The sequence below is a fragment of the Eupeodes corollae genome, chromosome 1 (assembly GCF_945859685.1).
Source record: "Eupeodes corollae chromosome 1, idEupCoro1.1, whole genome shotgun sequence".
In the NCBI taxonomy this organism is placed as follows: Eukaryota; Metazoa; Arthropoda; class Insecta; order Diptera; family Syrphidae; genus Eupeodes; species Eupeodes corollae.
The window spans coordinates 66,987,118-67,011,246 of NC_079147.1; the positions used below are offsets into that span (position 1 = coordinate 66,987,118).

The 24,129-nt window shown below is 34.4% G+C and overlaps 1 protein-coding gene across 1 annotated transcript; it reads left to right on the forward strand.

The window, feature by feature from the left end:
• Positions 1-3,661: 3,661 nt before the first annotated feature.
• On the forward strand, positions 3,662-23,696 carry LOC129939963 (CD109 antigen-like). Its single transcript, XM_056048171.1, has 17 exons — positions 3,662-3,839; positions 14,956-15,373; positions 15,436-15,686; positions 17,550-17,859; positions 17,922-18,172; positions 19,300-19,971; positions 20,035-20,146; positions 20,210-20,359; positions 20,418-20,703; positions 21,075-21,150; positions 21,219-21,400; positions 21,463-22,349; positions 22,402-22,579; positions 22,630-22,943; positions 23,002-23,295; positions 23,357-23,510; positions 23,574-23,696. Exons 1-17 carry the CDS (start codon positions 3,754-3,756, stop codon positions 23,612-23,614), a joined length of 4,662 nt encoding a protein of 1,553 aa, XP_055904146.1. The 5' UTR covers positions 3,662-3,753; the 3' UTR covers positions 23,615-23,696.
• Positions 23,697-24,129: the final 433 nt, after the last annotated feature.

Below are 24,129 nucleotides of genomic sequence, written 5' to 3' on the forward strand. Positions count from 1 at the left end.
TGCAATATTGTGAAGAAATTTAAAGAGACTGGTGTTCAAATTTCATTTTTAATTTAATAAAATATTTGATCAAGTAACAAAATTATGATTTTTTGCTATCAATTTATGCAAGCGTGTGACCAGTTGAAATTTTTGTAGTTCACGGTTCTCGTGTTTACTTTGTATATTAACATTTTTCATTAATTCTCACGCTTGAATATTATTGCATAGTTGCATTTTTTGTTCTTTCTTTCTTTTGTTCTGTATACTTTTGTAAGAAATGAAAATTAGTTTCTGTTAAACCTTCAACCAGTGAGTTACTTTTTATTAACTTGCCATAGGAAGTTATTGTAATGGGTCCGATTTGTCAAATTGAAAATTTTGACATTTCTCGACGTTTCAAGGTCTCTAGAGTCGAAATGAAAGATTTTTAGAAAGATGTCTGTGCGTGAGTGTGTACGTACGTTTGTACGTCCGTACGTTCGCGACGTTTTTTTCGTCGTCCATAGCTCAAGAACCAGAAGAGATATCGACTTAAAATAAATTTTGTTATACAGATAATAATGCAGAAAGATGCAGAAATGGCTCTCAAGAAAATTGCGTGGGTGGTTTTTTTACCATAGCAGTTTGAAAAAAAAGGTAAAAATTTTGGTTAACCCTAAATATTTTACGAAACAAAAACGTTAGAGACTTGAATTAAATTTTATATAATATATTGTAACGTGATACCAAACAGGTATATTTTTTGAAAAAAATCAATATAACGGTTTTTTTTTTAAATCAATAAAACTGAAAAAAAAAATTTGTCACCTCCAAAATTTTACGACTGAAATATGATTTCATCTCTAAAACAATTTTGTGCAACGAAGAAAAATGTTTTTGACATCTGATAAAATTTTGAGAAAAATCGAACTGACAGTTTTTTTTACAAAAACTAAAAACCTTAAAAAAAATTAATAAAAGTTGGTAAAAATTGATTTTCAACTCGAATATCTTTTCAAAACTTTGAGATATTGGCTTTAATTTACTTATATCTTTCAAAAAAACTTGTTGTCAACATTCAGTTTAAGTTTGAAAAAAATCGAATTGACAGTTGTTTTACAAAAAATAAAAACCTAAAAAAAATGTATAAAAGTTGGTAAAAATTGGTTTTCGATTCAAATATCTCTTTTAAAATTTTAAATATTTTAAATATTTTATCTCATAAGAAATATTGTTTTCAACATTTGGTAAAATTTTTAAAAAATCGAATTGACAATTTTTTTTACAAAAAATAAAACTCTAAAAAAAACAATACTAAAACTTCGTAAAAATTTACTTTCGACTCAAATAGCTCTTCAAAACTTAAAAATATTGGCTTCAAACTTATTTTATTTCACAGAAAATATTGTTTTCGATATTCAGTAATTTTTATATAAAAATCCAACAGTCCGTTTTTTCATAAAAAATAGTACGCAAATTTGGTAAAAATTGATACGAGCACATATAGACAAACTTTTAAGCAAGACAAATTGACAGACGGGATGGGAAGTTATCAGTGTGGGTCGCATCCCAGCCTCTTTTTTAACAACTAGATTAGTTATAGATATTTAAAGCCCTGCGCATCATCGTGTTTCCGAAATAAGAATGTGTCGATTCCTCGTCGTTCTCAGGAATTGGGACTGTTGAAGCAGAAAACATCATTACTGATCATCATAAACTTTTATTTTTAAAACTTGTAAATAACTCTTAAATATTGGATTTAAATTCCAATTCTGTAACTGACAAAATTTAATTTTTGAATTCAAATCTGTAACTTATATTATACCAATCGCCATCTTTTTTGATATTTATAAATTCGCCTTAAAAGTTTAACTGAAAATGTAACGTAATCTCTCTATCGAAATTACATAAATTTTTGTATAAATACTTTCTAACGAAATAAAATCTTTTGGACTATTGTACAACCCTTCGCTGGTTTTTTTTGCTTTAACCAATCTCGTCGTTTTGCTTCGCTAACTTTGATGGTCTTTGTTCGAAAGCCATTCAAAGTCCTCGTCGTTTTATAGCTACCGTTGATAATTGGATCAACGCATCAACCAGGATCTACCTATCCTTTCGATTAAGGACATAATAGAGATCTCCGGGTTGACGGTCAAGTCTTTTGATCGTTCAGGGACTGTCTTACATCACATTATTGTTGTATTTTGCATTTGGATCTACACCTTTAAAGTATGCATCCATATAAAGTCAAGCTGGCACAACAACTTTAGCCAGGTGATCATTTACAACGTCATAGATAAGTCGAATAGGTGTTTTAACAAAAGGTGATGGGCGGCGATTTTTCCAACACAATTTTCTTCAGCGACGAAGCGCTTTTCTCACTCGGTGGGTATGTTAAAAATTACAATTTTCGTACAAGGGGTTCTAACAATTATCAAGTAATTGAAGAGAGGCCATTACATACACAATAAGTCACTGTTTGGTGTGTTCTTTGGTCGGGAGGTGTGATTGGACCTTACTTCTTCAAAATCGACTGTCATCGTCAATTCGGAGCGTTATGGTCTTATGATAACCAACTTTTTTTGCCTTCTATTGATGAATACGACCTGGAGAATATGTACAACATGCCACACAACTAGTCGTGATTAGATACCTCTTGACTTTTTTGTAGGGCTACGCGAAAGACTGTGTTTATGCAGGGAAACGTTGACCACTCAAAACCAACATTCGTCAAGTTATGACTGAGATACCGCCCAATATGTGTCAAAAAGTGGTCGAAATTGACCTCAAATAAATCTATGCTTGTAAAAACTCGCATGGTGGCCATTTAAATTGCAAGAGATAATCAAGGAACAATGAAACCCGATCACCCTGTACACATTTCTAATTTTGAGTAAACAATGTATATTATTTATGTACACAACGTTCTCATATACATAAATTCATTATATAATTCTTACTGCTACTGTAAAATCGAATGATATATTATGTTGTATTTATGTACGTATCAATATGCTTTGTACTCTCTTTGACAGAATTGTTAATATTAAAAGTTAATAAGAAAAGATAACTTGTAATAAAGCTTTCTCCAAGACAAGACGTGTCTTTTAATTTTCTTCATGAAAATTTATTTTTAATTGTGCATGATAATTTTGAGTACCAATGTATATTAATCGGTTATAAAATTATGTAGTGTTTCACAAAAAATATCAACGTTCAAACTTTATTATTAAAAAAGGAATATTATGAACGAAAATATTGTGTATGTGTCTTGTTTTCGTTAACTTTTGAAACCGCAAAATGGATAAGCCAGATATCTCTATACTTTTAATAGCACCACCTCTCACATCCCCCCCCTAATATTTTTTGATTTAGACAAAATGTATTGTACTTTTTTTAATAATCTCTTACTACGAACAAATAAAGTTCTTCATCAAAGTTCGCCTTTTTCGACATTTTTTCTTAGTGATAATCTTATTTTTCGATTACTATGTCAGCTAAAGACGACAAAAATTAATCTCATTATTTTGAAATCTACTAAAAGTATGCATTTCTTCTAGCTTTACGAGTATATTTGAATTAATCTAAATCTCATAACTCAAGAATTTAATAAGTCTTCGTCATCGACTTATAATCAACCTGCTGCAACATCTGCTTCACTATTTATATTCACTGACAGTCCATTACCAGTTCAGTTTCAATCTTGTTTTTGTTTGCACTTGAAGAGTCAGTCGTTCTTTTAGTGTCTTCGGTGTTTGATCAACTTTGAATCTCTTTCGGAATCTTAAAATAATGTCTGTCAAAGTACGACTTGCATTCATTTGGATTACTCTATTACAATTCAGCTTTTTGCGTGGAGTATTGTCACTAAAAAAGGGGTAGGTTTGTTGTTTAAAGAATAAGTAACTACCTGAAAATCATTAAAGTAAGACGAAACTGGTTTTCGAAGCTTATTTTTGACCAGGTTAACACACTTACGCGTTTGAAATTAAAACAAAATTATATTCACCTTATTGTATTGTTGCCGCTAGATTGAAAGTGAGAAACTTAACGAAAATTCCCCTTAATTGTGTTACTTTTGCTTTGAGCATTATAAAGTAAAGATTTGTAAACATCTCACGTATTTATATTATGCCAAACAACTGATCAACTTCACCTCCAATCTTTTTATAGCAATTATAACATGGTAATTAAGGAAGTTGCTTGTAGGTAAATTCATCAAGATTTTGAAGTGAAAATTAAAACTTGTTTGGTTATTAAATATACAAGTACGACGACCGAAGCGCTGACCGGCGCGGCCGGTCGTTAGATAATATACAGGCGTATAATTAATAAATTAGTGTCATTTTTATTTAAGAAATGTTTATACTTCTTATAAAAACTTTTGGATACAAGGTCATTCGTTTTAGGCTTCGAGACTCATAAAACACCAAGCGTAAAAACTTGTAGCTTTTTCTTGTGTGAGCGTAGGTAACTATCTTTTTTATTGGTTCTTGTTTTAGCTTTAGCTCCTATCACCGGAACACTTGCTCATTTTGATTATAATAAAATAATTCACTAAAAAATAGTGAAAAACACAACCAATCAATATTACAAATTTTATGGAGACGATCTGAAAAAAGGAACCATTCAAGTTTTCTTATTATCATAATCGATTTACATAAATGCGAAAAAAAATGTTGGTGCATTGTAGATGGCTAAACCGTTTATAATATCATTTAGCATTAATTTCAAATTTAAATTTCAAACATTGTAGAAAGGGATTATCTCCTAATCCAAATAGCAAAAAAAAAACAATAAAAACATTTCATAGGGTAAAGTGTAAAATGTTTGATAATTAGAATAAGATGTTCCAATTCAATATAAATTAAATCAATATAATCAATTAAGTAAAATAGATAATAAAACACTTACTTACTTAAGGTGGCGCTACAGTCCGGGGCGGACCTGGGCCTCAACCAACATGCGTCTCCAGACAGCTCGGTCCCTAGCTAGCTGTCTCCAGTTTCGCACGCCAAGTTGGTTGAGGTCCACTCCTACCTGGGTGCGCCACCTGAGTCGCAGTCTTCCTCTACTGCGCCGTCCCTGGAGTTGGATTCGAAAACCTTCTGGGCTGGAGCGTTGACGTCCATTCGCTCTACATAACCTAGCCACCTAAGAGGTTGGACTTTAATTCTGCTAACTAGGTCAGTGTCGCTGTACAGCCCGTACAGTTCGTCGTTATATCTTCTCCTCCATTCTCCATCTATGCGTACGGGACCAAAAATCACCCCAAGAATTTTGCTCTCGAAGAATCCTGAGGCGCTCTCATATTTCTTTGACAGGGTCCAGGCCTCAGTGCCTGAACATCGTTGTTCAGTGTCCTTTTTTGATGACAGCATATACTTGGTCTTGCCTTCAATGACCACTAAACCCATCTTCTTCGCTTCCATCGCAATGCTCAAAAACACTCCACTGACATCACGCTTTGATCTTCCAATTATGTCAATATCATCTGCGTATCCGAGTAATTGGATGGACCTTTGGGAGATTGTACCTCTAGGGTTGACGGTTGAGTTTTGCACAATTCTTTCCAGAACGATGTTGAAGAAGTCGCATGACAGTGCATCGCCTTGTCTAAAACCTTTTTTGACATCAAATGCATCGAAAATTTTATAAACCTAAGATCCCCTATGCAAACAATTGAACAAATTGATCATGAAGTAGAACAATTTATTGCTGATGTGCAGCAGGCTGCAGAAGAAAGTACTCCAACTATTTCGAATGCGAGAGAAAAAGAAATAAAATATCCTATCGAAATAAAGGAGTTGATATTGAAAAAAAGAAGAGCTAGAAGAAAATGGCAATCCACGAGATTCCCAGATGATAAGGTAGTTTTTAACCGTCTTAACAACGAATTAAAAAAAAGAATCTGTGAGTTTAAAAATGATTCACTTAGTAGATTCCTGAAAAGTCTGACGACGGATGCTTCTATAAAATACTCCTTATGGAAAGCAGCTAAGCGCCTAAAAAGAGCTCAGACACAAAACCCGCCGGTAAATTCTCAAGATGGTAAATGGATCGGAAACCCGAAACAAAAGGCTGATCTCTTCGCTGAACATCTCGCGAATGTTTTTAAGCCATTCCCAGCAAGCTCAGCTACAGATCCCTTACAGTTTGTTGACAGAAACGACGAATGTGAAATACCTTTTGTCACGCTCAAAGAAGTAAGAAGCATGTGTCAACATAAGTTGTCAAACAAAAAATCAATAGGGTACGATCTTATAACTGCTCAGGTTCTGAAAGAAATGCTTCTTATAACCTTCAAGAAACTCCAATTTATAATAAACGCATGCCTTAAACTAAGATATGTGCCACATCATTGGAAAATTGCGGAAGTCATTGTTATACCTAAACAAGGCAAGCCACCAACAGAAGTTACATCTTACAGACCAATATCGCTTATACCAATCATGGCAAAAGTTTTTGAAAAACTGCTACTGAAAAGGCTTAGCAAAATAATTGAAGAAAGAAGACTAATTCCGAGCCATCAGTTTGGATTTAGAAATAAACATTTCACGATAGACCAAGTGCATCGAACTACGGATGTTGTGGAAAAGGCACTTGAAGAAAAACAAGTATGCTCGTCTGTATTCTTAGATGTTGCTCAAGCTTTTGACAAGGTTTGGCACTTGGGACTTGAGTACAAACTGCATAGGGACTTCCCCAGGCAGTACTACGAAATACTAAAATCCTACGTTACGAACCGACTCTTTAGAGTACGGTACGACCAAAATTACTCGGAACTTAAGAAAATTGAATCCGGTGTACCACAAGGAAGTGTCCTAGGACCAACCCTGTATCTGTTATATACAAGGGATATTCCAGTGGACATCAACGATATCATGGTCACCTTTGCTGATGATACTGCAATATTGGTGCCAGATAAATCCGTTACGAAGGCTACACAAAAATTGCAAAATGCAATCGATAATGTGAGTCATTGGACGCACAAATGTCGTATCAAATTAAACGAAACAAAATCGACGCATATAAACTTTACAAACAAAAACATAAACAATGTTCCAATTTTTATAAACAGTACAGAAGTACCTTACTCCAATACCGCCAAATACCTTGGAATGAATTTGGATGCGAAGCTTCAATGGAAAGAACACATCAAAAAGAAAAGAGAAGAACTAAACTTGAAGTACAGGAAAATGTACTGGTTAATAGGAAAGACCTCTGACCTATCTATCCAGAACAAACTAATGTTATATAAGTATTGAAACCCGTTTGGACATATGGCATCCAACTATGGGGCTGTACAAAGAAAACAAGTGCTGAACCCATCCAAAAATTCCAAAGCAAGGTCCTTCGTGGAATAATAAATGCCCCTTGGTATATAAGAAATAGCGATCTACATCGTGACCTTCAAATTGAAATGGTTACAGAAGTGGTTAAGAAACACGCTGTATCACACAATAAGCGGCTGCAAAGTCATACTAACTCTGAAATGGAGACCGTATTAAATGTACGAGACAATGTTCGGAGATTAAGAAGAACCAAGCCTCATGAGCTGATGGGCTAAAAGCTACGGGAAAGTGTTATAACCTTAAACTTCCCCCAATGCGATTTAAAAATTAAGAAATCAAATTCATTTGTCGATCTTTTATAGATTGGTCCTGATTCACCGGTGGTTTTAGTACGGTAAGACTCCCACGCTACTCGGTACCGATTCTTACCTAGTGTCTTTTGAAGATTTCCATCGGATAAAAAAAAAATGCATCGGTAAGATCTTTTCCGACCTTCCCCAGCGTGCATTCTCCATCGTCATTCTGCACAAACGGATAAGTTTGACAGGGATGCCAAAACTAGACATTTGTCTGTTGAGCTCTTCCCTATAAATGCTGTCATACGCGGCTTTAAAATCGATAAAGAGATGGAGGGAATCGATTTATGTTACTGGGTTTTTTCCAAGATCTGCCGTAGTGTGAATATTTGGTCGATAGTGGACTTTCCTGGTCGGAAGCCACACTGATAAGGACCAATCAGGTTGTTGACGAATGGTTTCAGACGTTCTTATAATATGGCAGAAAAGACCTTATATGCAAAGTTAAGGAGACTGATGCCTCTGTAGTTCGTGCAATTTAAAGGGACTCCTGTTTTATGTATTTGGCAAACTATGCTGAGATTCCACTCATCGGGCATATTTTCTTCCGACCATATTTTGCAGATGAGTTGATGCATGCTCCCTACCAAGTTATCGCCTGCTGCTTTAAATAGTTCGGCAGTGATGCCGTCAGCTCCAGTAACTTTGTTAGACTTAAGTTTAGATATAGCTATCATCACTTCGTCAAGGTCGGGTAGGCGGAATTGTTGATCTGCGTCGCCGAGTTTGAGTGACTCTTTCTCCCTTACAGCGGAATTCGGTTCGTCATCACCGTTATATAATTTACAGGCTTCGGTTCGTGGCTGGTACCCTTAGGAGCAAACATTTTGTTGGTGGTAAGTTTGGCTCTTTAAATACCACAATATCAACTGGTTTCAGATTTGGAAGTTGTTTTTGCCATTTTGGTCGTTCTTGGAGACTCGTAAAATACTCCTGCTGACACCGCTTCCAGAATCCTTGAAGTTGATGCATTTCAGAGAGGCGACGCACAGTGGTTCGTCGATAAAACCTGTAATATAAATCGGAGGGAAATGAAATTTGGCACACATGTTTGGGTTAGTTTCCTCAAAATTTGGATTAAAAATAACAATTAGAAGATGAGTTATTGAGATTTTTCTAAATTTTGGGGTTTATTGTTCAAATAAAAAAATAACAATTTATGTTTTGTAACACATTTCTGTATCAATTGAAAAATCGCTGCAAATTACTTCCAATATGACTGAAAGTCTTGTTATCAATCTTGAATCTATTTTGGTGATCTCTGCAGTCAGAAGCAGATTTTCAAAAAATCTTCGTGATGTATTGCCGTCATTTGTTGTTCCAGTTCCTTGGTTTACAATGTCAACTTTGATACCAACCTTTTTGATGAGTTCAGCTTGGATTCGATTTTTTTCCACTTCCTTAATAGCACGAGTGTCCTCACATGTTCTCCATGATTTAAAGCTCAAATTGTCCCCGAGGTGCAAAACCTATTCCATAAATTTAATCCTTGCATGAAGTGATGATATTCCTAGTTTAAGAACATCTTCTTTCAACATCTTGGTACTGATCTTAGATAAATTATTCATTTCCAAAGGCTTAGCTTCACCAATGGTCCAGTTGCTCGCAGAACTAGACAGACAGCTTGAGCAACTTTTCCATCCATCATCGTGAAATGAAGATGGTGTCTAACTTGTAAGGCAACTCTGCCAATATTTATTAAGGCCATCTCCAATCCCTCTATTTCATTTTCAACACGGTTTTTCTCTTCGCGTATGAGGTCAAGTGCTCTGTAATATCGTGTTGAAGACGGGGGGGAATTGATTCATGTGGGATTGTTTTCGTCAGTTGGAAAGGTCATTTTCATCAACGTCATGAAAAGATAGGCATAGGAAGCTTCCTAATTTCTGATGGAAAATGTCTGCATATATTCGATCTGCCCAGATGAGCCATCACAACCCCATTTTGTATGAAGTTCTAAAGTTTGGTTGTCAAGTTGTTCCACCTCATCACTTTTAACTGTTTCTAAAATTCTTCTTGCAGTGTGATCTAGCAAATTCTGAAGCCTCACCATCGCAGACGGTAACTGCTATGTTGTCTGGGTAGCAAATTGTGTTGCCTCAATAATATGGGGTAGTTTGGGAAAATCGGTTATGATAACCGATCTCTTTTGTAGCTTTTCTTACAATTTCGTATTGGTATTTCGATAGTTCTGCTTGCGTTATAAGACCTAAGGCAATATCTGCCTCAAATTCTGAGAAAAAAGTACAAACAAATCATGAATTAGTATAATTACTTTTAACAATATTAATTTACTTTAAAAAATATTTACCTTTTAATTTTGAAGAAGATGAGGATGCAGTATTTATAAGATCCTGTTGATACAGGATGTTTCAAGTGAGGATATTCTTCTTACCAAATTGAAACCTTTAAAAGTTAGGAAAACAATTGGAAAATAATTCAGGCAAAAAAAAAGTTTAGCGCTAAACATTGAATATCTCACAAGTTAGTCGATGGATTAATTTAATTTTATTTTTTAAAGAAAGGAACATACTTACTTACTTAAGGTGGCGCTACAGTCCTGTGTGAACTAGGGCCTCACCCAACAAACTTCTCCATCTAGCTCGGTCCCTAGCTAGATGTCTCCTGTTTCGGGCTCCAAGTTGGGTGAGGTCACCTTCCACTGCGCTGTCCTGTGGGTGCGGATTCGAAGACTTTCCGGGCCGGAGCATTGGTTTCCATGCGCTCTACGTGATCCAGCCAGTCTACGTCGCTGTACAGCCCGAACAGTTCGTCGTTCCATCTTCTCCTCCACTCCCCTTCGATGCATACGGGACCGTAGATCACATGAAGAACTTTTCTCTCGAAGCGACCCAAGGTGTTTTCATCCGCTTTTGTTATGGTCCATGCTTCTGCACCGTATAGCAGGACAGGCATGATGATTGTCTTATATATAGACACTTTGGTCCCTCGAGAGAGGACTTTACCACTCAATTGCTTTCTTAGTCCAAAGAAACAGCGGTTAGCAAGAGTTATTCTGCGTTTGATCTCAGCGCTGGTGTTGTTTTCTGCGTTTACAGCGGAGCCTAGGTAGACGAAGTCCTTGACTACCTCAAAGTTACGTCTGCCGTAATGTGAATATTTGATCAACTGTGGACTTTCCTGGTCTAAAACCACACTGATAAGGACCTATCAGGTTGTTGACGATGGGCTTTAGACGTTCACATATTACGGCAGAGACGATTTATAAGCGATGTTAAGTAGGCTTATTCCTCTATAGTTGGTGCAGTTGAGAGGGTCTCCTTTTTTCAGGATCGGGCAAACAATACTGAGGTTCCATTCATCGGGCATGTTTTCTTCCGACCATATCTTACAGATAAGTTGGTGCATGCTCCTAACCAACTTATCTCCAGCTGCTTTAAAGAGCTCGGCATTCAAGCCATCTGCTCCAGCGGCTTTATTAGACTTCAACTTAGATATGGCAATCTTTACTTCGTTCCTCTCGCTCATAGAGCTCACGAGCAGCTCTCGTCCTTTTATGCAGCGCCGCTTTGCGTGCCTGTTGTTTGGCTGCATTTGCCTGCCGACATTCCTTATCAAACCAGGGGTTCCTTGTTGGTGGCTGTTTGAAACGCAGCACATCAGAGGCGGCTTCTCTGGTTTTTGATACATTGTGTTGGCGGCAGAGAACTTCGAGAGAGGTTACTTGTAACTCGGTCGGAAAAGGATTTGGCGATTGTAGCCGTTCGACGTTGTATCTTCTCCCAGCACCTCCCTGTTTTGCCTTGGGTCTGGAAATCCAAAGTGCTACCTTGGCTACAATGAGGTTGTGGTCCGAGTCGATGTTAGCTCCTCGGAAAGTTCGTACATCCATAATGATGGAAGCGTGTCTGGCGTCGATCGCAATATGGTCAATCTGGTTGACGGTAGATTGATCTGGAGAAGTCCAAGTTGCTTTGTGGATGTTGAAGTGTGGAAAACGCGTACTGGCTACCATGACGTTTCACCCCGCAGCAAAATCTATGAGCCTGAATTTGTTGTTGTAAGTGTTGTCGTGCAGGCTGTTCTTCCCGATTATTCCACCAAAGATGTCTTCCCTTCCTAGCTTGGCATTAAAATCGCCCAGGACTATTTTAATATCGTAGCTAGGGCACTGCTCATATGTTTTGTTTAAGAGCTCGAAGAACATATCTTTGGTGTTGTCGTCTTTCTCGTCTGTGGGGGCGTGCGCGCATATAGGCTAATGTTGCCGAATTTAGCCTTGATGCGTATGGTCATGAGGCGCTCATTGATGCACCTATAGCTCAAGACTTCTTGCCTAAGTCTGGCTCCAATGACGAATCCACTGGGGTTGGAACCCAATCTCCAGTTGAGGTACTAGGCATCCGATGTTCACCACGTGGAGGTGAGAGTAGGAGTTGATAGACAGAGGTTGGTTTTAAGAAAAAACCTGTGGACGCTTGTGTCCTCTTGAATGCACATGTCTACCATTTGAACATCAAAGAAAGGTACATATATTTTCTAAAAATTAGGCTCTTATCTAGTGATATGAAAAGTATTTGATAAGTATTTTTGAAGAAATTGTAACTTTTCCGGATCTATCGTCGTCAAAACCGTGTTTTTTAAGACCTGATTCAGGTGTACCAAATTGAACATAAGTCAAAGGGTTCGATCCAAACTGATTTCATTCTTTTTGGACTAGTTAGGTGAATATTGTAGCTTTGAAGTCAATGAAGAACATACAAAATTTGTATGTTAGTGCTCTCTGCTCTGACTTATCTAAAATATACTTATTGTAATATTCGGCTTGGTCCGCCAATTAAAACTTATTCACACTTGCAAATAAAACACAGTTTTACTTTATTTAAATTGTTCCAAATTTATTTATTGAACACTTTCAATTAATTCTTTTCAAATACAGTCTTTACTCTATTAAGCCTAGTACATACTTCCTCGTGAAGTGAACGTTCGCCAGTGGAGAAAGTGAACTTTTGACATTGCTCACTGGTACACACTTGTGAGTACACGTTGTGAACATGAACAAACCAAATGTCAAAGCTTCACCAACAGTTCCCGTACATTTTGCACGTGAATTGCCCGTGAACGAAAACTCTCCACTTTGTTCTCCACTCAGCTTCACGAGCAAGTTCACGGGTGAACCAAAAACTGAAATTTGTATGGGTTCACGAGATGGTTCACAAGTATGTACTAGGCTTTATTACTTTTCAAACACAGTCTTTACTTTATCGCAGTTCACAACCAATAATAGTCCCGCTTCGCTTATGAGCGCCTATTATATACCTCAAATCGGTTCGAGAAACTACTAGGTTGTACTCGATGCTTAACAAAGCTAGTTCTCCTCTTAATCACTAGATATTGTCCCTTCGAGGTTCTTGTATGCACTTAATGTTCTCGAAGTTAGTTCTCCTCTTAATCACTAGATGTTTCTCGATGCTTAACGAAGCGAGTTCTCCACTTAATCACTAGACGTTTAACGAAGCACTATATGTTGCCGCTTATTTTTGTTCTACTATAACACGATATTAAAAGAAATAAAGAGTGTATACATATTACATTGCCCCCTCCTTAAGATTGATCGTCCCGAACAAATCCATCGTTCTCATCACCAATGTAGCCATGGAGTCGGTCACGATGTACAACTTTAGGTTTTCCTCTGACTCCCTTTTGTATCCGGTACACGACATCGTTGATTTTTTTTTATTACTGTATATGGACCTTCCCAGTCCCGTTGAAGTTTCGGTGACAACAATTTTTGGCGATGGGGATTGTAAAGCCATACCCGATCTCCAGCTTGGAACTCTGTTGTTGTCTTCATTCGGTCTCTGAACAACTTTATTTTTAACCTGGTATTGACGTAGATCTGAAGGAGTCTTTTTCTGAGTTCATCAATGTAGTCATCCTCGGCTTGCGGCTCCGACGTGGGACATCCGAATTTTATTTCGCTCGGCAGTCTGATGTTCCTTCCTATCAAAATCTCAAAAGGTGTATGGCCAGTTGAGCTATGTCTTGCACTTCGATACGCCATCAAAAACAGTGGAATGTGTCGATCCCAATCTCGCTGGTCTTCGTCCACAACCTGTTCTTTAAGGGTTCGGTTGAATCGTTCGAACATGCCATCAGATTGTGGGTGAAGTGGTGTTGTTCTTGTCTTCTTGATGTCAAGAAGCCCACAAACTTCCTGAAATATGTTTTATTCAAAATTCCTTTTGGAATTTTGGCTTCTTGGTTTGGAATGGCGTATGCTTCAGGCCACTTACTAAAGTAATCCATTACGACCAGAATATAACGATTTTCATTATTTGTTTCCGGAAATGGACCCGCCACGTCCACTGCAATCCTTTCGAAGGGTGCTCCGACATTATACTGCTGCTGATGTAATTCTTTTTGTTCGGGCCTTTGGTGGCAGCACAGGTATCGCATTTTCGGCACCACTTCTCAACATCTTCCCTCCTTGCATGTAGCCAGTAAAATCGTTGTCGAACCTTTTTTAGCACCTTGTTCACTCCTAGATGGCCTCCCGAAACTCCACCATGCATCTCTCGCAGAACCATGCATCTCTCGATCTCGGTAAGACTAGCTGCATTACATAAGACTTTCCATCTGCTGATTCCCATTTACGTCGAGGACACCCTCTTGGACATGAAACGAGTCCCACTGTGCCCAATAGACCTTCAGAGTCCGACTTCTATCGGAGATATCAGTCCATGCTGGTTTTTCCTGGTGTTCCTTCCATGCGAGGATGGGTTCGATATCTGAGTCTTCTTGTTAAACCTTCCTCAACTCGTCGTTGCTCCAGCCATAAATGGGATCGGCTCTGGTACGTTGGACAGTAACCCCCTCTTTTTCTTCTTGTCGTCTGGAATGCTTACAGTCTTGCTTGAACGGTCTCCTAGATAGTGAATCTGCATTTGAGTGAAGCTTCCCCTTCCGATGTTAAATTTCATAATCGAACGTCTGTAGCCTCTCATTCCACCTTGCCACTTGACCCTCTGGATTCTTGAAATTCAAAAGCTAGTTAAGTGCTCCATGGAAACTTTTGTCCATAGAGATACTTATGGAAGTGCTTTGTTGCCAAAATCAGTGCAAGAAGATCTTTTCTGGTCACACAATAGTTTCTTTTCGACTTCGAGAGTACCTTGCTATAGGCAATGTTCGAAGAACTTTGGTCAATCAGAACTTAAATTAGGATGGGATGACCCGCTTCTTTTTTTAACACTTTAATACACAATTTTTTAAGCCTATTTTGAACCCAACTTAAGACTTTTTCTTATTTAACCGTACTTTTTTTGTATAGAAAAATACTTACTATTGTTCTCTTTTTCTCTCACTCGCTGCTTTCATAGATACTATACAATTGTTTCACCCTCACATGTTGAACCTGAGTCTACCTTTCACATATCTTTAACATTAAACGATTTTTATAAATCCTGCTGGTTCAATGTTAGCCTCACAACTTTCGTACGGGAGGAAAAATTCCATGATTTTGGAAGTATTGAAGTTGAACCGGGAACAACCAAATTAGTTGAACTTAAAGCACCTTCGTATGAATATAGAATTGGAAATTTAGAAGTTACTGGATTTAGTGGTATCATCAGCAAGGATTCAACTTCGATTTATTTTGGATTGAATAAATTATGGATATTCATTCAGACCAACAAAGATAAGTACAGGCCTGGAGAATTGGTTGAAATTCGGGTAATTTGCGTTGATCAATTGACAAGACCGGAAAAAGTAAATAAAACAGTTAATGTTGAGATTTCTGTGAGTTTTTTTGTACCTCTAAAAAAATGTATTTTATTGATTTTTATACGAATATTTCACAGGATGGCAAATATAATCTTGTTAAGGGCTTATACAATGTCAAATTCAAGCAAGGTGTTTTAAAGGCTGAAATTCAACTATCAAATAATCCTGTTTTAGGTCTTTGGAGAATAAGAGTCGATGGTGTTAATACTTACACTGATAAGAGATTTGAAGTTGATAGATATGTTTTGCCAAAATATAATGTTAATATTGACGCAAAAATAATCAAAAAAGATAATAAGAACCAAGTGCAATTGGAAATTAGTGCAAGGTAAATTAAATATTAATTTTAACTTTAACTTTAACTTTAACTTTAACTTTAACTGTAACTTTAACTTTAACTTTAACTTTAACTTTAAATTTAACTTTAACTTTAACTTTAACTTTAACTTTAACTTTAACTTTAACTTTAACTTTAACTTTAACTTTAACTTTAACTTTAACTTTAACTTTAACTTTAACTTTAACTTTAACTTTAACTTTAACTTTAACTTTAACTTTAACTTTAACTTTAACTTTAACTTTAACTTTAACTTTAACTTTAACTTTAACTTTAACTTTAACTTTAACTTTAACTTTAACTTTAACTTTAACTTTAACTTTAACTTTAACTTTAACTTTAACTTTAACTTTAACTTTAACTTTAACTTTAACTTTAACTTTAACTTTAACTTTAACTTTAACTTTAACTTTAACTTTAAACTTTAACTTTAACTTTAACTTTACTTTAACTTTAACTTTAACTTTAACTTTAACTTTAACTTTAACTTTAACTTTAACTTTAACTTTAACTTTAACTTTAACTTTAACTTTAACTTTAACTTTAACTTTAACTTTAACTTTAACTTTAACTTTAACTTTAACTTTAACTTTAACTTTAACTTTAACTTTAACTTTAACTTTAACTTTAACTTTAACTTTAACTTTAACTTTAACTTTAACTTTAACTTTAACTTTAACTTTAACTTTAACTTTAACTTTAACTTTAACTTTAACTTTAACTTTAACTTTAACTTTAACTTTAACTTTAACTTTAACTTTAACTTTAACTTTAACTTTAACTTTAACTTTAACTTTAACTTTAACTTTAACTTTAACTTTAACTTTAACTTTAACTTTAACTTTAACTTTAACTTTAACTTTAACTTTAACTTTAACTTTAACTTTAACTTTAACTTTAACTTTAACTTAACTTTAACTTTAACTTTAACTTTAACTTTAACTTTAACTTTAACTTTAACTTTAACTTTAACTTTAACTTTAACTTTAACTTTAACTTTAACTTTAACTTTAACTTTAACTTTAACTTTAACTTTAACTTTAACTTTACTTTAACTTTAACTTTAACTTTAACTTTAACTTTAACTTTAACTTTAACTTTAACTTTAACTTTAACTTTAACTTTAACTTTAACTTTAACTTAAACTTAAACTTAAACTTAAACTTAAACTTAAACTTAAACTTAAACTTAAAACTTAAACTTAAACTTAAACTTAAACTTAAACTTACAGTTGGACAGTAACCCCCTCTTTTTCTTCTTGTCGTCTGGAATGCTTACAGTCTTGCTTGAACGGTCTCCTAGATAGTGAATCTGCATTTGAGTGAAGCTTCCCCTTCCGATGTTAAATTTCATAATCGAACGTCTGTAGCCTCTCATTCCACCTTGCCACTTGACCCTCTGGATTCTTGAAATTCAAAAGCTAGTTAAGTGCTCCATGGAAACTTTTGTCCATAGAGATACTTATGGAAGTGCTTTGTTGCCAAAATCAGTGCAAGAAGATCTTTTCTGGTCACACAATAGTTTCTTTTCGACTTCGAGAGTACCTTGCTATAGGCAATGTTCGAAGAACTTTGGTCAATCAGAACTTAAATTAGGATGGGATGACCCGCTTCTTTTTTTAACACTTTAATACACAATTTTTTAAGCCTATTTTGAACCCAACTTAAGACTTTTTCTTATTTAACCGTACTTTTTTTGTATAGAAAAATACTTACTATTGTTCTCTTTTTCTCTCACTCGCTGCTTTCATAGATACTATACAATTGTTTCACCCTCACATGTTGAACCTGAGTCTACCTTTCACATATCTTTAACATTAAACGATTTTTATAAATCCTGCTGGTTCAATGTTAGCCTCACAACTTTCGTACGGGAGGAAAAATTCCATGATTTTGGAAGTATTGAAGTTGAACCGGGAACAACCAAATTAGTTGAACTTAAAGCACCTTCGTATGAATATAGAATTGGAAATTTAGAAGTTACTGGATTTAGTGGTATCATCAGCAAGGATTCAACTTCGATTTATTTTGGATTGAATAAATTATGGATATTCATTCAGACCAACAAAGATAAGTACAGGCCTGGAGAATTGGTTGAAATTCGGGTAATTTGCGTTGATCAATTGACAAGACCGGAAAAAGTAAATAAAACAGTTGAGATTTCTGTGAGTTTTTTTGTACCTCTAAAAAAATGTATTTTATTGATTTTTATACGAATATTTCACAGGATGGCAAATATAATCTTGTTAAGGGCTTATACAATGTCAAATTCAAGCAAGGTGTTTTAAAGGCTGAAATTCAACTATCAAATAATCCTGTTTTAGGTCTTTGGAGAATAAGAGTCGATGGTGTTAATACTTACACTGATAAGAGATTTGAAGTTGATAGATATGTTTTGCCAAAATATAATGTTAATATTGACGCAAAAATAATCAAAAAAGATAATAAGAACCAAGTGCAATTGGAAATTAGTGCAAGGTAAATTAAATATTAATTTTAACTTTAACTTTAACTTTAACTTTAACTTTAACTTTAACTGTAACTTTAACTTTAACTTTAACTTTAACTTTAAATTTAACTTTAACTTTAACTTTAACTTTAACTTTAACTTTAACTTTAACTTTAACTTTAACTTTAACTTTAACTTTAACTTTAACTTTAACTTTAACTTTAACTTTAACTTTAACTTTAACTTTAACTTTAACTTTAACTTTAACTTTAACTTTAACTTTAACTTTAACTTTAACTTTAACTTTAACTTTAACTTTAACTTTAACTTTAACTTTAACTTTAACTTTAACTTTAACTTTAACTTTAACTTTAACTTTAACTTTAACTTTAACTTTAACTTTAACTTTAACTTTAACTTTAACTTTAACTTTAACTTTAACTTTAACTTTAACTTTAACTTTAACTTTAACTTTAACTTTAACTTTAACTTTAACTTTAACTTTAACTTTAACTTTAACTTTAACTTTAACTTTAACTTTAACTTTAACTTTAACTTTAACTTTAACTTTAACTTTAACTTTAACTTTAACTTTAACTTTAACTTTAACTTTAACTTTAACTTTAACTTTAACTTTAACTTTAACTTTAACTTTAACTTTAACTTTAACTTTAACTTTAACTTTAACTTTAACTTTAACTTTAACTTTAACTTTAACTTTAACTTTAACTTTAACTTTAACTTTAACTTTAACTTTAACTTTAACTTTAACTTTAACTTTAACTTTAACTTTAACTTTAACTTTAACTTTAACTTTAACTTTAACTTTAACTTTAACTTTAACTTTAACTTTAACTTTAACTTTAACTTTAACTTTAACTTTAACTTTAACTTTAACTTTAACTTTAACTTTAACTTTAACTTTAACTTTAACTTTAACTTAAACTTAAACTTAAACTTAAACTTAAACTTAAACTTAAACTTAAACTTAAACTTAAACTTAAACTTAAACTTAAACTTAAACTTAAACTTAAACTTAAACTTAAACTTAAACTTAAACTTAAACTTAAACTTAAACTTAAACTTAAACTTAAACTTAAACTTAAACTTAAACTTAAACTTAAACTTTTTAATCGAATTTTCCATCTTACTTAAGCTATTTTTATGGAGAACCTGTAAAAGGAGATCTTTCGTTATCCTTCATCAACACTGGAGTTCCAACTGATGCATGGGTTCCAACTCTTTCAACTGTGAACCAAGAATCTCGCATCGATGGACAAACTACAATATATCTCGATTTAGAAGACTACATTCGCCTAAAACATGATAACAATAAGGACCAAAAGCCTTCTAGTCCTTATTTTATGTCGCCAAGCATATTTGTATTTAGCATAGAAGCTCATGTATTCGATGATATAAGTAAGGAAAAAGCTTCAGCAGAAACTGAAGTCTCAGTTTACTCGAAATCCTATCACATTGAGATCGAGGCTCCAGAGGAATTTGAATCGTACTCAAGGGATATTTTAAAATTTAAGTTAAAAGTAACTTTGAGAGATATTACGGATACGATAATTAAGGATCCAAAGGATCCAATCGAAGTTGTTGTTGGGTGTGGCATTGTTATAAAGTATCAACGTGATTATAATAAATTTGATAAAATTCGAGTTGGGTACCAAAATGAGCCTGGAAAGGATTATGGTCTTATTAATATGACCAACAAGGATTATAACGAATGTTTTGTATTCGCCGAATATCAAGATGTAAAATCTTCCACAAAAAGGATGTACAGGAGAGAAGAAGTTTTTGACATTGACATTTTAACCGAGAGGTAATATTTTTTGAATTTACTTGGACTTTAACCTTTTCCTGATATTTTTCTTTTGAAAAAAAGTCCTGAAGAAGGCAAAGAATTTGAGGTGAAGATCTCAAATCCAGAACCACTGGAAGAGTTTTCATATGAAATTCTTGTTAGAGGAGATATAATTCAATCAGGACTTGTAGTTGTAAGTTTCAACAACCTTTGGTTATAATTATTTTGAGTCATCTGCAAGTCTTCTTTTAATCAGGTACCTGGAAACCAAACGTCTTACATCCTTCGCCTCAATGCGACGTCTTTGATGGTTCCTAAAATTACACTTTATGCTCATCACATTAAGGATATGAAATTTGGCGGTCAGATGAAGGATGTTGTCATACAAAAATCTCTCAAAAATTCGGTGAGTTTAAAAACTTTATGAAGGCGCCTGAATTCTTACTAAAAAATCCATTTCCTAGATCGTAATCAAAACTGTTAAAGAGACGGAACCTGGAAAGCCTGTAAACATTAACGTTACAACAAACGAAGGATCCTACGTTGGTTTGATGGCGCTCGATTCAAGTGCCCTTCAAAACGTTATCAAGGAGAATATTTTCGATGAAGAGTTTGTCAAGAAGAAACTTAGGCAATACAATTCTGAAAGAGTTTATCCGATCCCATCGTATGGTCTATCGGTTAGTGTGATAACATTTTCCAATATATTTCCACCTGGCACTCGAGAAAATGGACCAGGAGGAGATGATGGTATGTTTAAAAATTGTGATTTTAAAGGTGGAAGCTTTCTTGCCTAACGTATGAAAATGTATGGGGTTTAAACATTTAACCAATAGCTGATTGCGGTCTACCAGAAAGGCTTAAGTTACATGTTTTACTTGTCCTAGCTCGATCGTCAAGCTCTGTGAGATCTGGTGAAACACTGCGAACTGTGTTTGATCCTGAAGCTCTAAAATTCATGGAGTCAATATTCAGCAAGTTTTTAATGGAATCCAAAGAAAAAGAAGTCTGGTGATTGAGCTTGCACTCGTGGGCGTGTAACTTAAGCCAGTTTTTAGGCATACAAAAGTTATTGTATTTTTAAGTAAAAATTTCAAAATAATTCAAAAAACTTTCCTTAGAGCCTGCTGGAGGTGGTGATGAACCACGTGTTCGTAATCTCTTTCCCGACAGTTGGTTATTTAAGGATTTTGAAAGGTGAATACAGTTTTTGAAGTATCTACTCGTAAAACCGGATTAAAGGAGAAAATTGAAAATTTTTATAGGACTCCTAAAGGAGGGATCATCAATTTTATGGAAACCCCACCTGACTCAATTACTACATGGGCGATAACTGGATTCTCACTTCATCCCGAAACTGGATTGACTTTTACAAAAAACATTACAAATCTGCGAGTTTTTCAAGAATTTTTCATTTCCATGGACTTACCAAGCTTAGTAAAAGAAGGTGGAGATTTTTTGGGTTCTCATCCTAAAGTCAAACTTATTTCTTGACAATTTACATTGCAGGTGAAATAATTGAAGTTCCTATTTACGTTAGCAATTATATGACCCAAGATCTTGTCACCAATTTAACAATCGAAAGCAATAGTGATGAGGGCCTTGATATTTTGGAAAATCCTGAATCAAGCTCAAAATCAAAACAAAATCTCCCGGAACTTACTATTTCAAAAAAGAAGCGAGAAAAGTTTATATTTTTCCTAAAACCAATCAAGTCAGGATTTTATAATGTGACCGTAACAGCTATCAGCTCCTTGGCAAGTGATGCCATTCAAAAGGTTCTCAAGGTTCAATCTCAAGGTATACCTTATGAAATGACAAAAAGCTTTTTGATTCATTTACAAGATGAAGAAACCACTCAAAAAAACGAAATCATTATTGATTTTCCTGGAAACGTTGTGGACGGATCTCAGAAAGTTGAGATCTCAGCATTTGGTGATATATTTCGGCCTTTGGTTCGACATCTTGAAAAGGTGGCTAAAGTTCCGTATGGAAACAATGAGGATAATATCAGGCTTTTTCTGACGAACTCAATAGCTCTTAAATACCTCAAGGCGCTTAATTCCTTAGATTCAAGCTTAGAAAGTAAAATGATACTCAATCTTGAGCTAGGCTATCAAAATGAATTGTCGTTCAAATACTTGGATGGGTCTTTTGGACTTTTTGAAAGAAAGAAAGACGAAAGAACCGGAGATATTTGGCAAACTATTTTCGCACTTTGGGGCCTTGTTTATGCAGAGGACTTGATTTCTGTAGATTCTAAGGTCATAGCACGTGGATTAGAGTATTTGGAATCGAAGCAACAAGAGAATGGTTGTTATAAATCAGAAGATGATGTGTTAGAAGAAAATATCAAATTAACAGCTTTTGGATTGATGGTCTTTTTTATGGATGAAGTAAGCTTCTTAATTCCTTCGTCTTTATTGAAACTAATTTTTTCTTATATAGGACTCAGGAGATAAATACAAAAAGGTTATCGAAAAAGGTCTGGCATATTTGTATGAAGCTTCTATTGACTTGAAATATTCTCCGATTTCGGTGGTGTCAGCATATGTTCTACATCTTGGAAAACATGAAAAAGCTGGAGAATATCTTAGAAAGCTCACCTCGAATATAAGTTCGGCAAGTACGTGATTTCTTAAAGAGGGTTTTTGTTTTAATTTAATTTTCAAAAAGCCAAACAAAACTTATGGACAAAGTCGGATACACTTCAATCACATCTTGAGACAATTGCTGGAAGCTTGATGAATTTTTTCGAATCTCAAGAAATATCAGATCAAAATATTCTGCACATTGTTAGAGGCTTAATTGTTCCTAAGCAAGAAGAATCATCTATAACTCACATGGTAGCCTTGCAGGCTATGATCGCATTCGCTGAAAAACTCTCCATGAGAAAAACAGATCTGAACATACATTTTAAGGATGATCGTAATGTTACGGGAGATTTTCAGTTAAATGAAGAGAATGCGCAAGTTCTACAAACAATTGAGGTGATTTCTTCCAACATTTAAAAATTCTTCACGTTTTATAAAGATCTTCTACTTTCAGCTTGCCGAAAGTTCAAAAAAGATACAAATTCAAAGCAAGGGTTCTGGTTTCGCAATAGTGGATGTGAAGTACGAGTACAATATTTTACCGGAAAATCAGTCTTCTAACTTCTACTTTACCAATATATCAGTTGAGATATATTCAGACTTTCTGATTTATGTGCCAATCTGTTCGAAGGTTCTCTCAAGTAACTCACGAAATAAATTCATTGTGATGGAAGTAAGTCTTCAGTCTGGCTACATATTCACCGATGGAAATTATAATGATATTGATTCTCAAAATGATAATATTAAGGCAGGTGATTTAATTTGTGTGTTTGAAAATAGGACTTAATGTTTCTTGTTTTTATTTTAAGTCTATTCAATTCAATGATGGTCGAGATAAAGCTATAATTTATTTTGACTACGATCCTGAAAATGAAGTTTGTATTGAATTAGAAGCTCGTAAGACTTACAAAGTTATCAATTCTAAACCTGGATGGGTAGTTGTTTATGGTGAATATGATAAAGGTAATACTTTGATTTTATTAGTCGCTCATATTAATTACCATAAATGCTTTGTTTTTATTGCAGATAGCAAATCTATCAATAGCTTTATGGTTGCTGAAGTATAGATGTAAAGAAGTCAGAAATTGTCATAAAATAAAAGCTTTCTGGTACTTAACTTTAAAAATTATAAACTATATTTTTAATTAATTTACATTATTTTGAGGTACAACAAAAATGACCACTAGGATTCTTGAATTCCCAGAATTTGTATTCCGAGTTTATAGCATACAGTATTTTCTATGCAAAGAATGTAGGTACTCGTAGGATCACAAAGTTTTTTTTTTACAATTTAAAGGAAGGATTCCAGAGGAGATTCAGGTGCTCTTAAAGTTCTGAATATCAAAATGGGAGGGAAACAAATGATAGCCAAAGAATTCCACATTCTCGATGTGTGGTTTAAGATAGAATCTCTATACTCTATACATGACAGTACGCCCAAAATTGAGCACATGGATTAACTGATGAGTATTCCTGGAAGTGCGAGTATTACGGTTAAATTTTACAACCGTCTTATTTGACAGAATTTGGGTTTCATCCAAGAGATTAAAACTACATTTTTGAGGCACGTCACCGAATATGC

Coding starts and splice junctions, on each gene's coding strand:
- LOC129939963 (XM_056048171.1), top strand. CDS start 3,754: ATGTCTGTCAAAGTACGACTTGCATTCATTTGGATTACTCTATTACAA. Junction 18,173..19,299: donor CAATTGGAAATTAGTGCAAG/GTAAATTAAATA, acceptor ATCTTACTTAAG/CTATTTTTATGGAGAACCTG. Junction 20,147..20,209: donor TTCAATCAGGACTTGTAGTT/GTAAGTTTCAAC, acceptor TCTTTTAATCAG/GTACCTGGAAACCAAACGTC.